Below are 17,683 nucleotides of genomic sequence, written 5' to 3'. Positions count from 1 at the left end.
TAGACTGCAGCCTGTGAGCTGGGAGGCTCACACATAAATTCTCCATACTGGAGTGGTTGCAGTGCCTTCCTCCAGGGAATCTTCCCAACCCAGGGATCAAACCTGTGTCTCTTACATCTCTTGCATTGGCAGGCAGGTTCTTTACCACTGGTGCCACGTGGGAAGCCCAGAACTAGCCCAGAGCAGAATCCAATTGTCTGATTTGTGCATACTGCTGCTAGGTTCAGAGGTTGAGAATATACAGTATTTAGTTACTATCTCTCGGAGAAGGCATTGGCACCCCACTCCAGTACTCTTGCCTGGAAAATCCCATGGATGGAGGAGCCTGGTAGGCTGCAGTCCATGGGGTCGTAAAGAGTCGGACACGACTGAGCGACTTCACTTTCACTTTCCACTTTCATGCATTGGAGAAGGAAATGGCAACCCGCTCCAGTGTTCTTGCCTGGAGAATCCCAGGGACGGGGGAGCCTGGTGGGCTGCCGTCTATGGGGTCGCAGAGAGTCGGACACGACTGAAGCAACTTAGCAGCAGTTACTCTCTCTGACTTATTAAGCTGATTATTTATGGTTATATCTGACATGGACTTAAGGTCATAGGCTAGGGTAACTTCCCTCCAGTCCAATTTAGGACAACTTAGTCCTTGGTAAGAAAATAACAACATAGTAAACATTCCAGTTAGATAAAAATGCCTTTATTTCTAAAATGTGGCTTAACTACACCCATGGTGTGCTAAGCTTGTTTTGGAATCATCTTGCAGCTCCAAGTAAAACCAGGCCAGTGGAGGAACAGTCAGGGCTATTGGTTCCCGGCACTAAGGTGTCACTACTTCAGCAATTCAATCCACACAGTTATTCTCCAGGTGTTTTTTGTGACGTATGGAGAGTCGTTTTGGATTCCTCTGTACGACAGAGAGGTCCGACCTTGAGGAAGATCGGTAGCCCACATCCTCTGCTTTGATAGGCTTAATGATATGGCCTGGCTTGGTGACAACCTTGGGCATGGTCAGCTTTTGGAAGGCCCTCTGGGTGTTCCATGTAGATCCTACGGGGGTCTGGATGGTCCTTTCAAATTGTTGATGGTGTGTGAATGGATGTGGAAGCACCTGCACCTGGAAAAGAAGGCAGAGTGACTTGGCCTGAGCCAAGGCTGTAAACTCTAGTGGCAGCTGGCCAGGTAGGTTTAGCACATAAGCCTCAGTCCTACATGATGGCCGTGGTGAGTGGAGCTACCGAGCGGCCAAGGTATGCCCACGCACCCATCCAACCTTAGGAGTGCCAAGCTGCTTGATGACACTTGGGAGGGGCCTAATTGGGATCAGAAACTCCCTTCCCCCAAGCTTGCCCAACAATGGAGGGATGAAAAACCATCCCAACAAGGCCCCTGTGGCAAGAGGAACACTAAGTAGCTGCAGGGTTGCTGGCCCCCAGTGGGTCTTCCTATAAAGCATTGTGACTACCAGACATCTGAGTACTGGTTTATCTGTGCCTCTCCATCCCCCTCCTTTTCCCCCCCTTGATTCATAGCATTGATGTTTTAAGGAACCCAAAGATTTACTCCCAAATCCTGAACTCCACCAAGCTACTACACTCAGCTTCATGCTCTTCCCAAGTCTCATTTCTTTGCCCAGGACTCTTTTGCATTCCACCAAAGTGCTGGTTTCAGACTTAAATAATCTTTAAATGCTTCCCCAAAGGCCAAAGAGGAGGAAAAAGACATAAGCAGAAAAAGGGGGAAGTTACAATCAGTAGTCTCTGGAGATACTCAATGGAACACTCAAAGAGAAGCTTGAGTACTTTCAGGCAGTCCTGGTGGCGGTGAAGGACACAGATTCTTTAGGTTAAGGGAGGGTCTTAGTGGGGTTGACAGAGTATTATTGAAATCATATTTTTCTCCTCTCTTCTGTACCTATTAAATAGCTCCCCCCTCTTTAGAATGAAAAATACAACTTATTTGAATTTTAAACTGACTAGGGTAGATCTCAGGGTCATAGATTTTCAGAACTGAAGGGAATGTAAAGGTCACTGAGTCCCATCTCATTCCCAAGTCCCCTCTATGCATGCTCACACCCCCAGAGCAATCCCTTCTCTCTTTGGACCAGCAGAAAGTTTTTCCTTGAATGGGAATCCTGCCTTTCCTCGAACTTCTATGTTATGTGGCTGCACTCCACATGAAAGCCTTCAATAGAGTTGAAGGCCATGATGGTGCTCAAGTTTGCTCTTCTCTTGGGTAAACATCCCTAGCTCATTATCATATGATACAGTTTTACATCCTTTCACTGTCCTGAACAAGTTGGTCATTTTTCTTAGGACGTAGGTTAAACCTAAACTCCAAACATTACCTGGACTATAAGCACAAGCCTGAAGAACAGCAACTCTGAGTTTTGTCAGACCCATTTGCATCAGCATTTACTGGGGTATTGGCTGGAAATGCAAATTTGGGGGCCTCACCAATGCTACAACATTCAGGTTTAACCCACCCACCCAGTAATTAAAACAGCAGAGTCAATCTGGGGAATTATTCATCTCAGAGCCAGTGAAAACAAGAATAGATCTGATCTGTGGTCAAGATCACACACCCTTCTTGACCACAGAGCACTAGAACACTCCTCCCAAGGAGGAGAGCCCGGCAGCGGAAGAGGAGGCTGCTAAATTGCTCTCTATCCCTCACCTGATGAGCTGCTGCATGGGTGTTCCGCTTCTCATTGATAATCACGTTTGGCAAATTCTTGTCTTTCCTTGGAGGACCCTCAGGGGCTTTAATGAGAAACCTGGAAAGCAGAACAGCAGGGTGTCTGACTAAGAGCATTAAGGACTTAGTCCAAAGGGCAGAGAGGACACATGAGGGTGAAGTGGGAGAACCTGGTGCTCTTCTAATGGGCTTTCTTTCCTGTTCTTACCGGCGTCTCTTCTTGGCACTGGGCTTCAGGCCTATACCACCCCACTCGCCCCAGCCAGGCAGAGTCAGGTCCAGGTCCTTTGGCTTACTCGCCTCCACAGCTTCCCTCTTCTCTTTCAAGAAGTCTCTGATGACATCATCCCCAGCAAAAGCTTCCTTTATTATCTGCCTTTGATCTCTCTCTTCTTCATCTTCCTGGGAAGAAACAAGAACAGTTACGGCTTGCCTTCTGAGCCGAGGTTTGTGGCAAGATGGTTGGTTGTGACATTTTAGCGCCCTCTAGGGGGAAGTGCGGAACAACGACGGTCTTGCGCTACAAACCAATCGGCAGCCAACCAAGCTCTGATCTCTCTAGGGTAAATATCCCTAGCTCATTATCATAGGACACGATTTAAAACTTTCAAGAAGGAAGCTGTAGGGTGGAGGAAGGAACCAGTCAGTGTCAGGAGGGGGAGCTCCAAGTGGGCCTGGCCAGAATGTGGGAGTCCTTCAGTTTATATCCCTGAAAAGACAGGTGCCGGGGCTCCTCACTTGAGCAGTTTCAATGACTTAATCAGGGAGCCCCAGACCATTTGAAATCCCACTGAGTAGAGCAAAACTCACTCACCTTTGAGTTGTCCTGCCTGGCATTTGGCCAGAGGTTTGAATGAGTCCCTCTGTCCTGTGAGGGCTTTAGAGTCACCCCAGGGAGGATGTGGTGGCTCAGAATTTAAGATGAGGGAGTCTCAGCGGCACTCACACATTTTCATCTATTAAGCTGTCGCTGGGACCAGCCTGGCAATACTACTCCGGACCTCTCAACTCCCGCCATGTGCCCCCAGCACAAAACTTTCGACTCTATTGCTCGTGCAGGAAGGACACTTTCCACACCAGCTCTGATTCCCCCCGCGACCCTGGCTCTGCTCACCAACTCCTGTACGGTTGTGGGAACTGCCAAGGACTTCACGGAAGGCGATTTTGTGGTTAGGAGGTTCTGGAGATCAATCATTTGCTCCTTCCTTTTCTTCTCCTTGGGGGCGCCAATATGATTACTTAGATTCTTCTCCAACTGCAGCCCTTCTACTGCAGTTCTGGGAAGCTCCTCGTTTTCAACACACCCTTCTCTGCCCAGCTCCTCCAGCTCGTCCAGAGTCCGAGCTCTCTCTGGCCTCTGCAGCAACATGGGCTCCTCTTCCTCCCTGGCAGGTTCCTCTCTCTGAGCTGTCCTCGCTGAACTCAGTTCTTGCTTCCCTGACTGATGGTTCTCCGTGCTGAGTTTCTGACACAGTGCCCTCAAATCGGACAGCACCTCCTGGCTGCTAGGATCTGCAGGAAGCAATGAAAGGTGTCAGAAAAGTAAGGTGGGTGGTGTCTCACAAGCATTTATTGACCTCTTGCTGGGCATGGGGCACCAGGGGAGACAGGCTAATGACGACAAATGGGTAAGACAAGATGCCATTCATTGGATCTCCTGGTGAGTTCACTACCTGTCAAGTCACAGGCAATGGAGTTTAGGACTTAAATGCAGCATGTTAGGAAGCAGATGTTCTGGGTCCTGTTCCCAGCTTTGCCAGTGACTCTGTATAAGTAGAGCTGTGGCTTAATTTGCCCAGAGAGTAGGCTCTACTTGGGAGGATCACTCCAAATTCCACATTTTTATTAAAAAAGCTGTTTTAGCAACTGGCTTCTAAAAGCAACTTTGTTGTCATTTATTGAGTTGGCCAAAACGCTCAGATTTTTCTACTGCAGCTTACGGGGAAAACCCGATGGAACTATTTGGTCAACACAATATTATTTGTAATTTCTAAAAACTGTGACGTCCTATTTGTAGTTTACATTGTAATTTTCTACTTGTAAAAACTGTATCCAGCATTGTTTTGTTTGGGGTCCATGCCTTCCCACTATTTTAGGATACTATTTCCCCAAAGTTTGAGATCTTTCATATTTATCATCTGTATGTGCTAAGTTGCTTCAGTCATATCAGACTCTTTGCAACCTCATGGACTGTAGCCTGCCAGGCTCCTCTGTCCATGGGATCCTCTAAGCAAGAATACCGGACTGAGTTGCCATGTCCTCCTCCAGGAGATCTCCCTGACCTAAGGATCGAACCCACATCTCTTATCTACCTTCCATTCCACAACCAACTATTTGATATATTTCACTAGGGGTCTGGGAGGAACCATCCTGGCCCGTGGCTAGTGCTTTCTACAATCCTCTCAGAAGTGACTGCTTATAATTACTAACCCTCGAACTCTTTAGCTGAAAACCCCAAGTAAAGGTCCCCCAATACATTCTAAACAACAGATCTAAAAAAAATTTTTTTAAACCATGGAAAAACAGAATCTTGTTGTCATGTAAATGCATTCATTATTCTTATAGGAAATATAATTGGACCTGAGAATCTAACCAGACCAGGTGATTTCTGAGTGCAGTTAGTTTCCTGAGCAGGCTTTGTAACACCCTGCTTTGTCCCCAGAATGCAAACTCCAACCTGCCTCAAGGGTGCCAAGGTTGCTAATACATATAATATGCAAATATATATAATATGCTCGAGTCTGAGCATGGGCTAACAATTCTAATTTACCCTGTACCTTGTAGTCAGTCATTCATTCCTATCAAGAAAGTCGCACCCCACATCAACATATCAACCAGCATTAACAGAGCGCTAAAAATGCCACTCCTCCTCCCCAAACAAAGCAGACAACTGCAGTGATGATCTGAAGACATTTCATAAGATCTCAAAATACACCTTCTCGCCTATGGGTGTGAACGATTTTCAGATTTGCCAGCCCACCACATGCACCGCTCTCTGGCTTGCGGGTCCCAGTGATGTCAACTCCCGCCCCTCCTTCAAGGATGGCGCACTTCTGTCTTTCTGAAGACTGAACACATACTCTAGAGCCATGCGGATGCCCGCTTATGAAATGCCTTTGAAGAAAAACGGTCATTACAAATGTATTTTCTCTTCAGGGACCCATGGCACTCTCTTGAAAGGCCCTAGAGCCTAATCTCTGCAGCGCGGGTGGGCGGGCACAGTTTTCCTCTCAGTTGGCCAAGAGCACCAACACCAGGCAGCACCCCCCTGTGGTGTACCACTGCTCACCCTTTGTTACACGTCTGTGCACAGGCTCTGCCATGTGATTGAGCTCAGACTTCTGTCTAAGTGATCGCCTTTCCTCAAATTCTTTCAAGAGAGTTTCTTCCTCCACCACTGCTTTTTCTTCCTCACTTTCAGAAGTCTCCTGGGCTTCAGGCTCAGCAGGATCTTCCAGGTCTTTCTGGACCTCAGCCTCTTTGGCATCAATGAAGTGATTCCGGAACATCCAGGGGTTCAGTCCATTTGCCTTTATCTGCACCTCATTCACCAGGTCAGGGACAAGAGGTTCTTCCTCCTCCTCCTGGCCTTCCCCCTCTTCCTCACTCTCAGAGGCCGCCCGGACCTTCTGCGTCAGCTCTTTGTTCCTGGCCAGCTGTTCCTGCATAGCCTGGCGAGCCTGGGGGAAAGTCATAGCACGAGCGCCTGTCATTAGTGACCACAGTCACACCTCTCCCAGTCCACTCCTCAGAGCTGCCTCCTCTCAATCTTCCTGGTACCTACCGTTTAAACTGCTTATACACCATTGTGTTAACAGGTATGGAACAAAATGCAAGACAAATTCTTTGTCCTCAAGGAATCGACATGTGAAACAAGTTTTTTTTTTTTTTTTAACACACAATTCCTCTCTTCTTTAACTGGACTTGCCTTTGGTGCTGTTTCCCTTTCATCTCTCCTAGGACTGCACATAATTTTCCTCTCTGCCTTAGAAATTTTCTGATGCCTTTTTAGATTCCTGGTTTTCCATTCATCCACATGGCTTTTTCCCCCCCAACTCTGCTTCTGCTAGCATCCTTATGGACTGCTTTGCCTTTCTTTCCTTTAATTCCGTATCTCCTTTCACTCTGACGGTGTCTTACCTCCAGGTCATATTTGGCCATAATTGCCTTTGATTTTGCCCATTTCCCACTGTTCTGGTGCTTAAGGCTCATTCGCTCCTGGAAAGAAAGGGCACAGTGAGCTCCTTATTGCTTTCTAGGGAGAGCAGGTTCAAGGGTTGGGGGCCAGAGGCAGCCTCACCATCATTCTGGCCTTGTCAAGTTTTTCTAGTTCTTCTAGTGCTGCAGCAGGATTGACCTTCTGCAACTTCTCAAAATCTTTTAAGGCTTGCTTGGCCTTTCCTTTCTTCAGAATTCTGTGATACCTATAGGGTGAGAGAGGTATGAGGGAAGAGATACAGCTGAACCACTGGTGCCACACATGTAAGTGCCCCCATCACACGAGGGGTCTCCTAATGCCAGGGATGGACTGGACATCACAGAGCTAGACCTGCGAGGCTTGCTGGGACCCTCAGTCCCTGCAGCCCCCAAGGGCAGACCTCCACAAATGAATCCCCTCTGCTTCTAGAGCACAAGCACAAGGGAAGAGCAGAACATGATCCCAAAAGGCAAAAAAGGCAGGAAGGAAGCCCTATTGGCTTCATAGCTGTTGAAGTCAGAACTCATTCAGCAGAACCACTCCATGATGCCCTGGAAGGAAGTCAAAGTAACTGACAGTCCTGTTTTTAGCAAATTCAAGATGGAAAGCCAAAGCCAGAGGAGCAGGCACCACTGAAGCAGGCAAAACTCTCTGAGGTTGGTTTGAGGAAAAAAGAGGCCAGTCACTCCTCTTTGGGACTTTTCCTACAGGACCCCACAGCTGCCATGGGAAAGGTTCTCTCCTAAGGACTTGTGATTAGCCATGCCACTTTCCCATGGAACCCAAGGCTGGTTCACAGGGGCTTCCTTACTTTTTGCTTTTGATTCTCTTCTCTCTTCGAGCCCTGGCCTCATAGTAGGATTGCAGGGCCCGGGCCCTTTGAAGCTCTGCTCGGCGCATCTTTACCTACAACGAATGACATTTACAGTAACCCCTAGGGTTGATGGTAAATGCCGGGAGAAACAGAGCATGCCTGGGTGGATCAAAGGGCTTAGCACACTTACCTCTTCCAGGCTCATAGCTTTGAGAGAGGCCTTTTCCACGGGAGTCAGTAAAGGGTCTGTCACGGGCTGCTTGTTCTTATGGAGAAGATTAAAAATCTCCTGCTCCAGGGGAGTTCCTGCCTTAAGGAGGTAACAGAACACTCTAAGTCTTAAGTCATGCTCCTAGAGTCTCCCTCTTTACAATCCTTTGGCCATCTACACAGTGACTGGAATCACAAACTGGACAGGATGGGCTGTTACAGCAAAAGAAGGGGGTTCTAGGCTTGCTGTTCAAGGGTGCAGATAAAGCCTTACATTTTATTCTGATTTAAGGTAACTTCAGCAAGGGGCCTCTGAGGTTACTCTCTAATATTACCGAGGGAATCACTCGTGTTCAGATGACCAATATATATAAAACAATACCATTCTCTTAAGAATCAAAGCAGGATGCTCTTAAGGTAAATGCCTGCAGGACAGAGGAACAGCAGTACCAAACTGTCAGTCTACAGAATTGCAAAACAAAATGGTCCCTGAATTCTTATGTATATTTGAAGCAGATTACTCTTAACACAAAGTTAGGGACCTCAGATCTGTATTAGCCTCCCTTTAAGAATATTTATAGAGGAAAGGGGAGGTTAGGTCTTAAGATGAGCACAAAAAGACACCGCCTTTAACAAAATGACTTCCAGGTAATTAGCCTGCTTCCTGACAGTTCAAATTTAACTCTAGTCAATTTTTAACTTGGCTCTGATGCTTCACTTTCCAGATAACTTTGCATGCTAGGTGGTGTCTACGCTAATGAAACGAAATGGACTGTGAACCAGTGACTTCACATGTCAACAAAAGACCCCATTTGCTGCTTGACTGATATTGTAAGGATGGCTAAAATAATCAGGCTGATCATGTCATGGTACACTTTGGCAAGGCATAAAGATAGCCCTGGGCAAGAGCCAGTTTCAAACCTCATGCACATATTTTATGTGGTTTTCTTGAAATACCATATATATCACAGTCAGTGTTAAACTTACAAATATCTGGACAAATGCATAAACACACATCATCCCATGTTACACTACCCTACTGATAGAACCATAAAACTATTCTACTAAATAGTAAAGGTGCATGTTCTTCCATTTTTAGTATTTGCAGTAGTGATCAATCACAGGCTAGAAAATGATTTATATTACAATGTTGTAATCTCCCTCTGATTCAATTCAATTTACAAACACTTGTTGATTGTAGCTACATTCCAGGCACTTGTGTGGGGTGCTAGGAATACACAATTAATTAAGATAGTTCCTGTCCTCAGAGAGCTCATAGCCTTTCAGAGGAAAGATACACTGTACCATCACCAACATGATGGGTTAAAAGTCCATAGGAGTAATCACAGAGGAAGGAACAATTCTGATTAGGAGATGGGGTAGGCTTGGGGAAGGAAGAGACTTTTTGAATTAGGCTTTGAGGCATCAGCACAATTCTACAAGGAGGGGAAAAAAATCTAAAGGGAGAGATGTGTATAAGCAAAACACAGATCTAGAGAAAGGAAAGATATGTTGGGAACAATGCACTGTCCAGTATAGCTAAGATGCCAGGTACTTCTGTCTTATTCTGTAAGTGGAGAGCCTTTTGAAGGATTTTAAGCAGAAAAGTGACAACTGGTGCTGTGTTTTGGAGAGAAAAGCCTGGTGACTGTGTAAGGGGTTCTATGAAAGTGTCAAATGAAAATGAGACAAGGAACCAGGGCTGTGAGACAGAATTACAGGACTCACCCCCTGCGTGGGCTGGCAGTTGAGGGGAGGAGTTATGTCACCGACTGAGGTACAGCATGAAGGTCATAGTACAGCTTAAGCGTCTGGGGAAGGGAAATACTAGGCGTACTTTGTCGTGTGTCAAGTTTAGGGGCACAGGGGAGACCCAGGTGAGGCCTGTGAGTCATGTGGAACACGGGTCCGGAAATCAGGAGTTGACAGTGATCTGTACCATGTTTACAGCCCAAGAATAAAAAAGGACTAAGAAAGTCAGATAAAAACCAAAACAGACACGAAAACAACAGTAAGCCTATGTTCCAAGGCAGCAGTTTTAACCACGATATGTTAATGGTGTCAAATAGGCTGAAGACGCAGAGGACCTGGGATGTGGCCATTGGGAGGCCCCTCACTAATTCATTCTGAAAGAAGTTTCAGGAAGGTAGTAGGGAAGAGGGTAACAGAACAGGGACCAGCTCTTTCCAAAGCATGTTCCTCATCAGCTGACAAGGTTTACTTCATTTTTGTAAAGTTTAAAATTCAGTGGATTTGATTAATAAAATTAGTTTGTCCTCTAAGTCAAAAGGATTTCTTTACCATCTTTTCATAGCACTTAAAAGGCTGTCTGGCGTACACTGTGGTCTGCCCAACTCTCAGAGCGGCATGCGCTATATTCTAGCAACCAGACCCTGCCAATACCCCCAGCCCCACCCCCAGGCACACTGAGAAAGGAAGGTTTTGAGGAGCACACTTCTGGAAATGATGGTGCCAGCTGCTAGGGGAGGGAAGAAGGGAGTGGGTGGTAAGTTACCTTACCTCATTTCTAGCACTTTGCCGTTTACAAATGCTTTCTCACACATTATCCCCTTTAATGCTTCTCAGCTAGAGTCAAATGGAATTTTAGGTAGCTGGACCAAAACTGTAAGTGCTGACTTTTTAGATTCTTTATTTCCAGGAATACTAGTATACTGCTAGCCCCTGGGCTCTGCCTTCTAAGGTGCTACTAGCCACCAAGGACCTCCTGACTTCTCTGTGCCATGTTGGTATAATTTCTCAAAAATGAACTTCAGACTGGCTGCACCATTCTCAGTGCAACCCCTCCCCCACCATCTCATCTTTACCGACCAATTTGGCATTTGCCTGCCACCTCCAAGATCACACCAGCATTTGGAAGAAGCAAGGTGCAGAACAGTGTGGAGTAGATTACTACTACTTTTTTGATTTTAAAAAGTGAGATAAACATAAATATATCCATAAAATTTTTAATTTAAGAAGAACAAATAACTTGTAGGAGTAGTGACCTCTGGGTGGGAGTATGGGGGTAAAAATGAGCAGATGGGGGACAGGAGTAGGGTCAAATGCTACATTTCTTCTATACTTATTTTCAAATCCTGCAAATTGTATTACCTCTTAAAATTTTTTTCCTAAAGTCTCCCTTCCATCCTGCAGCCACACTTTAAACCTGATCTCATTTTCATGTGGAAAAGGAAGCATCCTAGAAAGAGAATGGTGGTGACTTTCAATAACAACATCAGAAACAGAGTTTATCTCCATAATAAGCAACACCTTGCTCAATGTCTAGCTATGGCGGCAAGCCATGTTTACTTTGATGAGCTTTAATTATCTCAACTTCCTGACACATACGACCCCATTTTGGGATTTACAGAAAGCAGAGAAACCATCTATCCAGGGTTTGGGCACTGCTGTTTTGGACTATCTTTCTGCTGAAGACAGAACACCCCCTTATAGACTCCATAACCAATGGTGTATTGGAAAAGAAAGGCTAGCTGTTCTGAAGTTGTTCAGACTAAACACTGACACTTCAGGTACAACATGGGATTACTAACTTTTTAATTTTGCCATTGGCATAACTACTGTTCCACCTCTGGACCCATCATTTACCACCACCACCATTTCATAACAGATAAGCTATTTTAACACCTTTAAAGTGGAAAGAATAACTTCATAATAAAAAATAGCTGACAACCCCACACCACCATATTCACAATTATCCTTACAGTTCAGATGATTGAAAAATTTGCCTGAGATCAGTGTTTGGGAAACCAAGCTCTAAAATATAATTTTTATTTTCTGCAGCTCAGTCATAATGAGTTACTTGCTAAGATTCTAGTCATTATCACCAATCTGCTGTATTTTAATGTGGTGTTCCTTTTCAAGTAAACTTTGGTCCTGCTGCTCATATATCCCGCCTAAGGCATCATTAATGCTGCCAGGTTCCTGACTCTCCCCAGATCAGAATGCTGGCTGTAAAAGCTTTTAAAAAACCAGGGTGTGAAAAAGAAAACATCATGATGTTCCTTCTCTATTGGCAAATCAGACGTCGTCACACAAAAACATGGAGATAATCATGTGTATGTGGGGGAGGAGGGCTCCCTGGTGGTAAAGAATCTGCCTGCTACTGCAGGAGACGTGGGTTCGATCCCTGGGTTGGGAAGATCCCCTGGAGAAGTAAATGGCAACCTGCTCCAGTATTCTTGCTTGGGAAACCCCATGGACAGAGGAGTGTGGCAGGCTACAGTCCATGGGGCGGCAGAGTTGGACACAACTCAGGGACTAAACAACAACAACCACGTAGGGGACACTCCAAGCTGAGGAAGGGTGAGCTACCTACCGCCTATGAACCTTGCTCTCCCACCCGCCCCCCTCAACCTTTCTAATCACTCAACTAAAATGACCACAGCTGCCATTCCTGCTTAACATGTCTAAGGAGACCAACTGCAGGCTCTGCAATGTCCATGCTGTGTGACCTCACCTTTCAAGGGGCACTAACCTTCCAGCCATTGACCACATGTTCAATGGGAGCAAAGGCTGATTGGGGCTTGCTCAGGGGAAAAACCAGCTGCTCTGCTTGCCGATTCTTCAGAACGACAGGATCCCATTTGGAGAGGATTTGGGAGCTTTTATTGAATGCCACTTCTCTGTGGATCTGAAACAGGCAAAAGCACAAAGAAAGAGCCACGAATTGAAGCATTAAACTCAAAAGAACCAGCAGGAAATTAGGAGGCCATGTAAGAGTCAGGATGCTAGAGATTAGCTCTTGCTTACTTACTTCTCAGGACCGCACTTGCCCTGAGATTAGTTTTAATCTTTTCCAAGGTGAGGCAACCACAACTTGCCCCCTCCCACTTCTCAGGCCTTTCTCGCTTCTCATCTTGCCCTTTTTTTTTTTGGTCCGTTTCTTCCCCTTAGTGGACCACATTTTCTTTGACTTACCCGCTCAATCTCTTCTCTGTGAAGTGGTAGCTCCACAGTCTTCTTCGATTTCACTCGATTCAGCTGCTTTTTCACAGCAGCCAGTGAGGATGAAGTTTTAACAGGCTCAAGCAGATCTGAAAGGACCAGCTTTTCTCCTGATCCTGTAGAAAGGCCAAACTTTCTGGTCAGACTGAGAAGTGAGGCAAAACCTCAGCATCACCTCAGCAGAAAGTGCTGGTAGCCAGGCAGGTGTGCAGGGAAGCAGGAATAGCCCTCTTACTTCCATCACTAGCCAGTGTGATGGCACTGCTTTCCTACATCCCCAAACATGTTGAAGTGTAGAAGACAGAAAACTATTTAAAACGATCATTTGCTTTTCTCCTGGTCTTTCTGGTTCCACGCTTGCCCACTGGAATTCATTCTTCACACAGCAGCCAGTGTTTTGAAACTGTAAATCACAGGATGTCATGATCCTGCAGAAAATCCTCCAATGACTCCCCATCATCCTCACAGCTCAGTGGGTCAAGAATCTGCCTGCAATGCAGGCGACACAGGTTTGATTCCTGGGTCGGGAAGATCCCCTGGAGAAGGAAATGGCAAACCACTCCAGTATTCTTGCCTGGAGAATCCCATGGACAGAGGAGCCTGATGCTGCTGCTGCCAAGTCGTTTCAGTTGTGTCTGACTCTGTGTGACCCCCAGACCGCAGCCCACCAGGCTCCCCCATCCCTGGGATTCTCCAGGCAAGAACACTGGAGTGGGTTGCCATTTCCTTCTCCAATGCATGAAAGTGAAAAGTGAAAGTGAAGTCGCTCAGTCGTGTCCGACTCCTAGCGACCCCATGGACTGCAGCCTACCAGGCTCCTCCATCCATGGGATTTTCCAGGCAAGAGTACTGGAGTGGGGTGCCATTGCCTTCTCCCCAGAGGAGCCTGGCAGGCTACAATCCATGGGATCACAGGAGTTGGACACGATTCTTAGTGACTAAACCACCACCCTGTCTGCCTCTCCAACCTCAAGTTATCCGTAAGTGGAGGATGGTCCAGCCACACTGACCTTGTTCCTCTTCTTCAAACATGCTGACCATGTTATCTCTCTCAGTGCCTTTGCACCAGCTGGTCCCTCACCTGGAACACTACTCCCTGTCTCTGCATGCTTGACTTTTCTTGTTATTCAGATCTCAGTTTAAGTTTTGTCTCTTCAGAGGGATTTCATTCATGCCTAGCCAAAGGAAAGTAGCCGCTTAGTCACCTGACTGTATCATTTTGTTATAATTCACTTACTGTTTCACTGCCTTAGAATGTAAGCCCCAGGAGGTCCATCACTTATTCTTTACTCTGTATCTAAACCAATCCTGAAACTCATACATAGTAGAGGTACAGTATTTGCTGAATGGGTAAGCCTGGGAGAATACATTGTTACCAGTGCTGAAAGGTTACATTAATGATTACTAGAAGTGCCTAACTCATTCAGGTTGCCTAAGTTGTGAATACAGTGGGAAATATTTGGCACCTAGACTCAGTGTCAAGTGAAAATCTCAACTCTGTTATTTATTAGATCATATATTCTCAATTGGGGTGATACCATTTCCCCACCTAGGGGTAAAAATTGGTTCTTGGGTGAGCGTGCATAAGGGAAAAAAAAAACCTTAGATACAGTTAGCTCATTAAGCTCTATGGCAGATCTTGACTGTGGCCTTTTCATTTTCTTTTAGAAATGGAAGAAATTCAAGAGCATCCGATTACCCTTCTTCATTCACTCATGGGTAAGTATGTATGGTATGATTCACTAACCACATCAAAAATAGCTGGAAAGAGGGCACCAAGGGGAAGTAGACCATTATGCTTTTGGAATTCCACAAGGTCCATGCAGACAGTTTCCTTTGTTAACTTACCTTCAGAACTTACACTGAACTCTGACACCTTCAGACTAGCCTCAGACCTATCAGCCAATTTCTGCCTGAAATTAAGCAAAACAGAATACATAGAGAATGGATACAGTCTGCTGGGGAACAAACACCTCTCTTCAAACAATGCTTTCGTTTCATATTTATTCTAGAATTAGGTTTTGTCACAAAATAACCAGGAAATCTATTCCTAAGCTGGACCCAGTAGTTTAACCATCTCTTAATGAAAACAGCCTCTCAAAAACACAAGGCAATGCAAGGCAGGCATAGTGAAAAAGGTATTGGACTTGGATTCAAACATGTCTGGATATGAATACCCTATCTGCCACTTATTCGAGTGACTTTGGGACATGTCAATCTTATTTTCTATTTGAAGAAGCCGATGTGCAGAGGATTTACCTACAGTCTCCAAAGTACATGCTCTTAAGAATGATGCTGAAAAATGTTGTCTTCGGCACTGAATGTTAGCTGCAGATAAGTCCCATGGAATCAGCTAGTTAGAAATGTCCATATTGAAGGGAATGTTACCTATCCTTTCCATTAAGTGAACTGATTGATTCCAGAAGCTTCTGATGCTTTCTTTCTTCATCTTTGTCCCCCTGGAAACAGAAAAAGGAAGAACCATCAGATTGATGAGGGGAGGGAAAAGACAGTATGGAAATTGAGGCCCATTTAAAATCTCCCATTCTTTTGGTCAGTGGAGAACTGGGAAATCAGATGAGGTCTGGCGTGCAGGCATTCCAGCTCAAACAGGAAGAACTGCTTCAAAAACCGAAATTTCCCAACTGTAAGGAATATAGATCCTAAGTAACCAGGAGCTAATGCCATGCTTCTGTCTTAACTGGTTTTAAGAAAAGTGCCATGAGAATAATATTTCTGTATAGAATATATAGTGTAATCTGACATGGGAACCTTGACATAAAAAAGCCAATCTAAGTAGTTTTCTCAAGAGAATAAAGAGCTGGAATTCCTATAGCAGCTGCCCAGCTTAATTATGCATGTGTATATTTCAGTCAGAAAATCAAGTAACTCTCTATGGAAATCCAAACTTGGAAACAGGGAAATCATATGGCACACACACTCCAAGTGGCACCACTGAGCCCCCTCCCCAGACACTACACTTAGCATCTCAGCATCAAGCTGCCATAGCTTTAAGCAGCTTTAACTGTGTTTGTGAGCATCTATGCTTTATCTTGATTTATTTTGTGTTTTAATTAGCAGGGCATGTCCTAAGGTAATCACTTCTTTGCTTTATGCCATTTGGCTTAGGTTTAGTAGGAATGCTCTAATTTGGAAAATTGTAACTAATTTATTTGTGAGACCTGAACAAGTATAAACAATGTTGCCACCCCTTTTCCTTCCATGAAGTGTGCCCTTTACCCTAATTTTGAAACAGAAGGGAACTGGAGAAGGCAGTTTGGCAGGTGTCACTCACCTCATCTTCACTGGTGCTCAAGGGGTAGTCTTTTGGCAAATCCTCTAGTTCTTTCTGTTGGTTCGAAGCCAGAAGGTTGCTAAAGGAGATAAAAGAGAAATACTATCACTTGAAGGAATTTTTCTTATATTGAAATGATCTCTAAAACATAACTTCAGTTCTCAGTACAGAATAGTCTTATCCCCTGGAAGAGGTGCAAACCAAGTAGTATTGAGCATCTTTGGAAGTTTTCCAAGACATCAAATCTGGACTGCAGAAGGCAGGCATCACCTGTTAAAAGGTGAGCAGTGTTAGTAATACCCATACAGAACTGCATGAAAATGGAAAGATCTAACACTCTTCAGTGACTGATTAGCACTGCATTTCCCACGGACCTCTGGGAGGCTATAAAAATGTCAGACCCTAGGTAAGGTGGCAGAAGATGCTGTTGCTGCCCCTTGAGGCAAGGCAACTTCACCATTAATATTTCTAAGCATCCGCCACATGGAAGACACCTGTATAGGTGCTGCTTACTCAAAAGTGACATCTTGATCACTTGTTCTCCGAAATCGAAAAACAGGGAATTGGAAGAAAGCCGCTGGAGCTTGCTCAGCAAAGCAGGCACTTTAATTAAAATGTCGTGGATGACTCCAATTAACAAAGGTTTCCAAGATAAGGCGAGTTTATAACAAAGTCACTGCCTGCGCAGTAGGCGGAAACGCTCCGCACCAGCGGCATCAAAAGGAGTCACGTGATGAGGAAAGTGCTACATATTAACTTCTCTGGAGCGGGAGAAACCGCAACAGGATCAACAGGGATGAGACTAAGAAGATGGAGAGCGGAGGGGGCGAATTAAATTAATAGGGCTTTAAAGGATGGATCATGGAAACAGTAACGAATGGTGAGATCCTGGGAGGGGAACAACTGTCGCCAGCTAAAAGATGGCCTCTGTTTCTCAAGAGCCGGGAAAACCGACCCCCAGCGAGGCTCAGACCCTGCCCTCCCCCCTCCCCGCCCCGGATCGCTACCCCTCACCTCTCCGCAGCCTGGTTCGCGTTCATCTCAGCAGCCTGTCTCACATGGACCAGGAGCGGAAGTCGAAAGGAAAGATTTCCGTACCGGCCGCAAAGCAATTTAGGCTTCCGCCAATCACGCGCGACTAGTGGCGTCACTTCCGGCCCGCCCCGAGGTGTGCAAGGAACTAAGCAGTTTGGGAGGCGCCCGCGGGGAATCGGGAGTCTGGAGGAAAAATCCTGTCAGCGGGTGGAGCTCTGCTCTCCCCACCCACCTCTCAGCTCTTTGACGCGTCCGCGTCCGTCTTCCCTGGCCCGGGTTTCCAGGCGGCCCGGGCGGGTGAGGTTAGCACGAGTGTGCCTCGCTGTCGGGGACCTGGCTGAGCCTTCGTGGCTCTGCCTGATCCAAAAGGAGAGGCTCCAGCGTCTGTCGGTGATCGACAGCGTCCTGCGAGCCTGCCGCCAGCCAGCTCGAGGCGTTATTGACCGCCGGGGAAGTGGCCAGCATTGTGCTAAGGTCC

The 17,683-nt window shown here is 45.9% G+C and overlaps 1 protein-coding gene across 1 annotated transcript; it reads right to left on the bottom strand.

Moving 5' to 3' along the window:
- Positions 1–675: 675 nt before the first annotated feature.
- On the bottom strand, positions 676–17,335 carry UTP14A (UTP14A small subunit processome component). The gene is made up of 15 exons (XM_019956060.2): positions 17,185–17,335; positions 16,171–16,249; positions 15,264–15,334; positions 14,724–14,788; positions 12,849–12,991; positions 12,406–12,561; positions 7,891–8,010; positions 7,698–7,792; positions 6,989–7,112; positions 6,829–6,906; positions 5,978–6,368; positions 3,803–4,200; positions 2,897–3,090; positions 2,668–2,767; positions 676–1,108 (listed from the first exon to the last, which is right to left on the bottom strand). The coding sequence occupies exons 1-15, from the start codon at positions 17,208–17,210 to the stop codon at positions 836–838; spliced, it is 2,313 nt and encodes a 770-aa protein (XP_019811619.2). The 5' UTR covers positions 17,211–17,335; the 3' UTR covers positions 676–835.
- Between the last annotated feature and the right edge of the window lie 348 nt (positions 17,336–17,683).

Source organism: Bos indicus, chromosome X (genome assembly GCF_029378745.1).
Source record: "Bos indicus isolate NIAB-ARS_2022 breed Sahiwal x Tharparkar chromosome X, NIAB-ARS_B.indTharparkar_mat_pri_1.0, whole genome shotgun sequence".
Classification (NCBI taxonomy): domain Eukaryota; kingdom Metazoa; phylum Chordata; class Mammalia; order Artiodactyla; family Bovidae; genus Bos; species Bos indicus.
The sequence above is the reverse complement of the archived record's forward strand: the minus strand, read 5'-3'. Positions and strand labels throughout refer to the sequence as shown.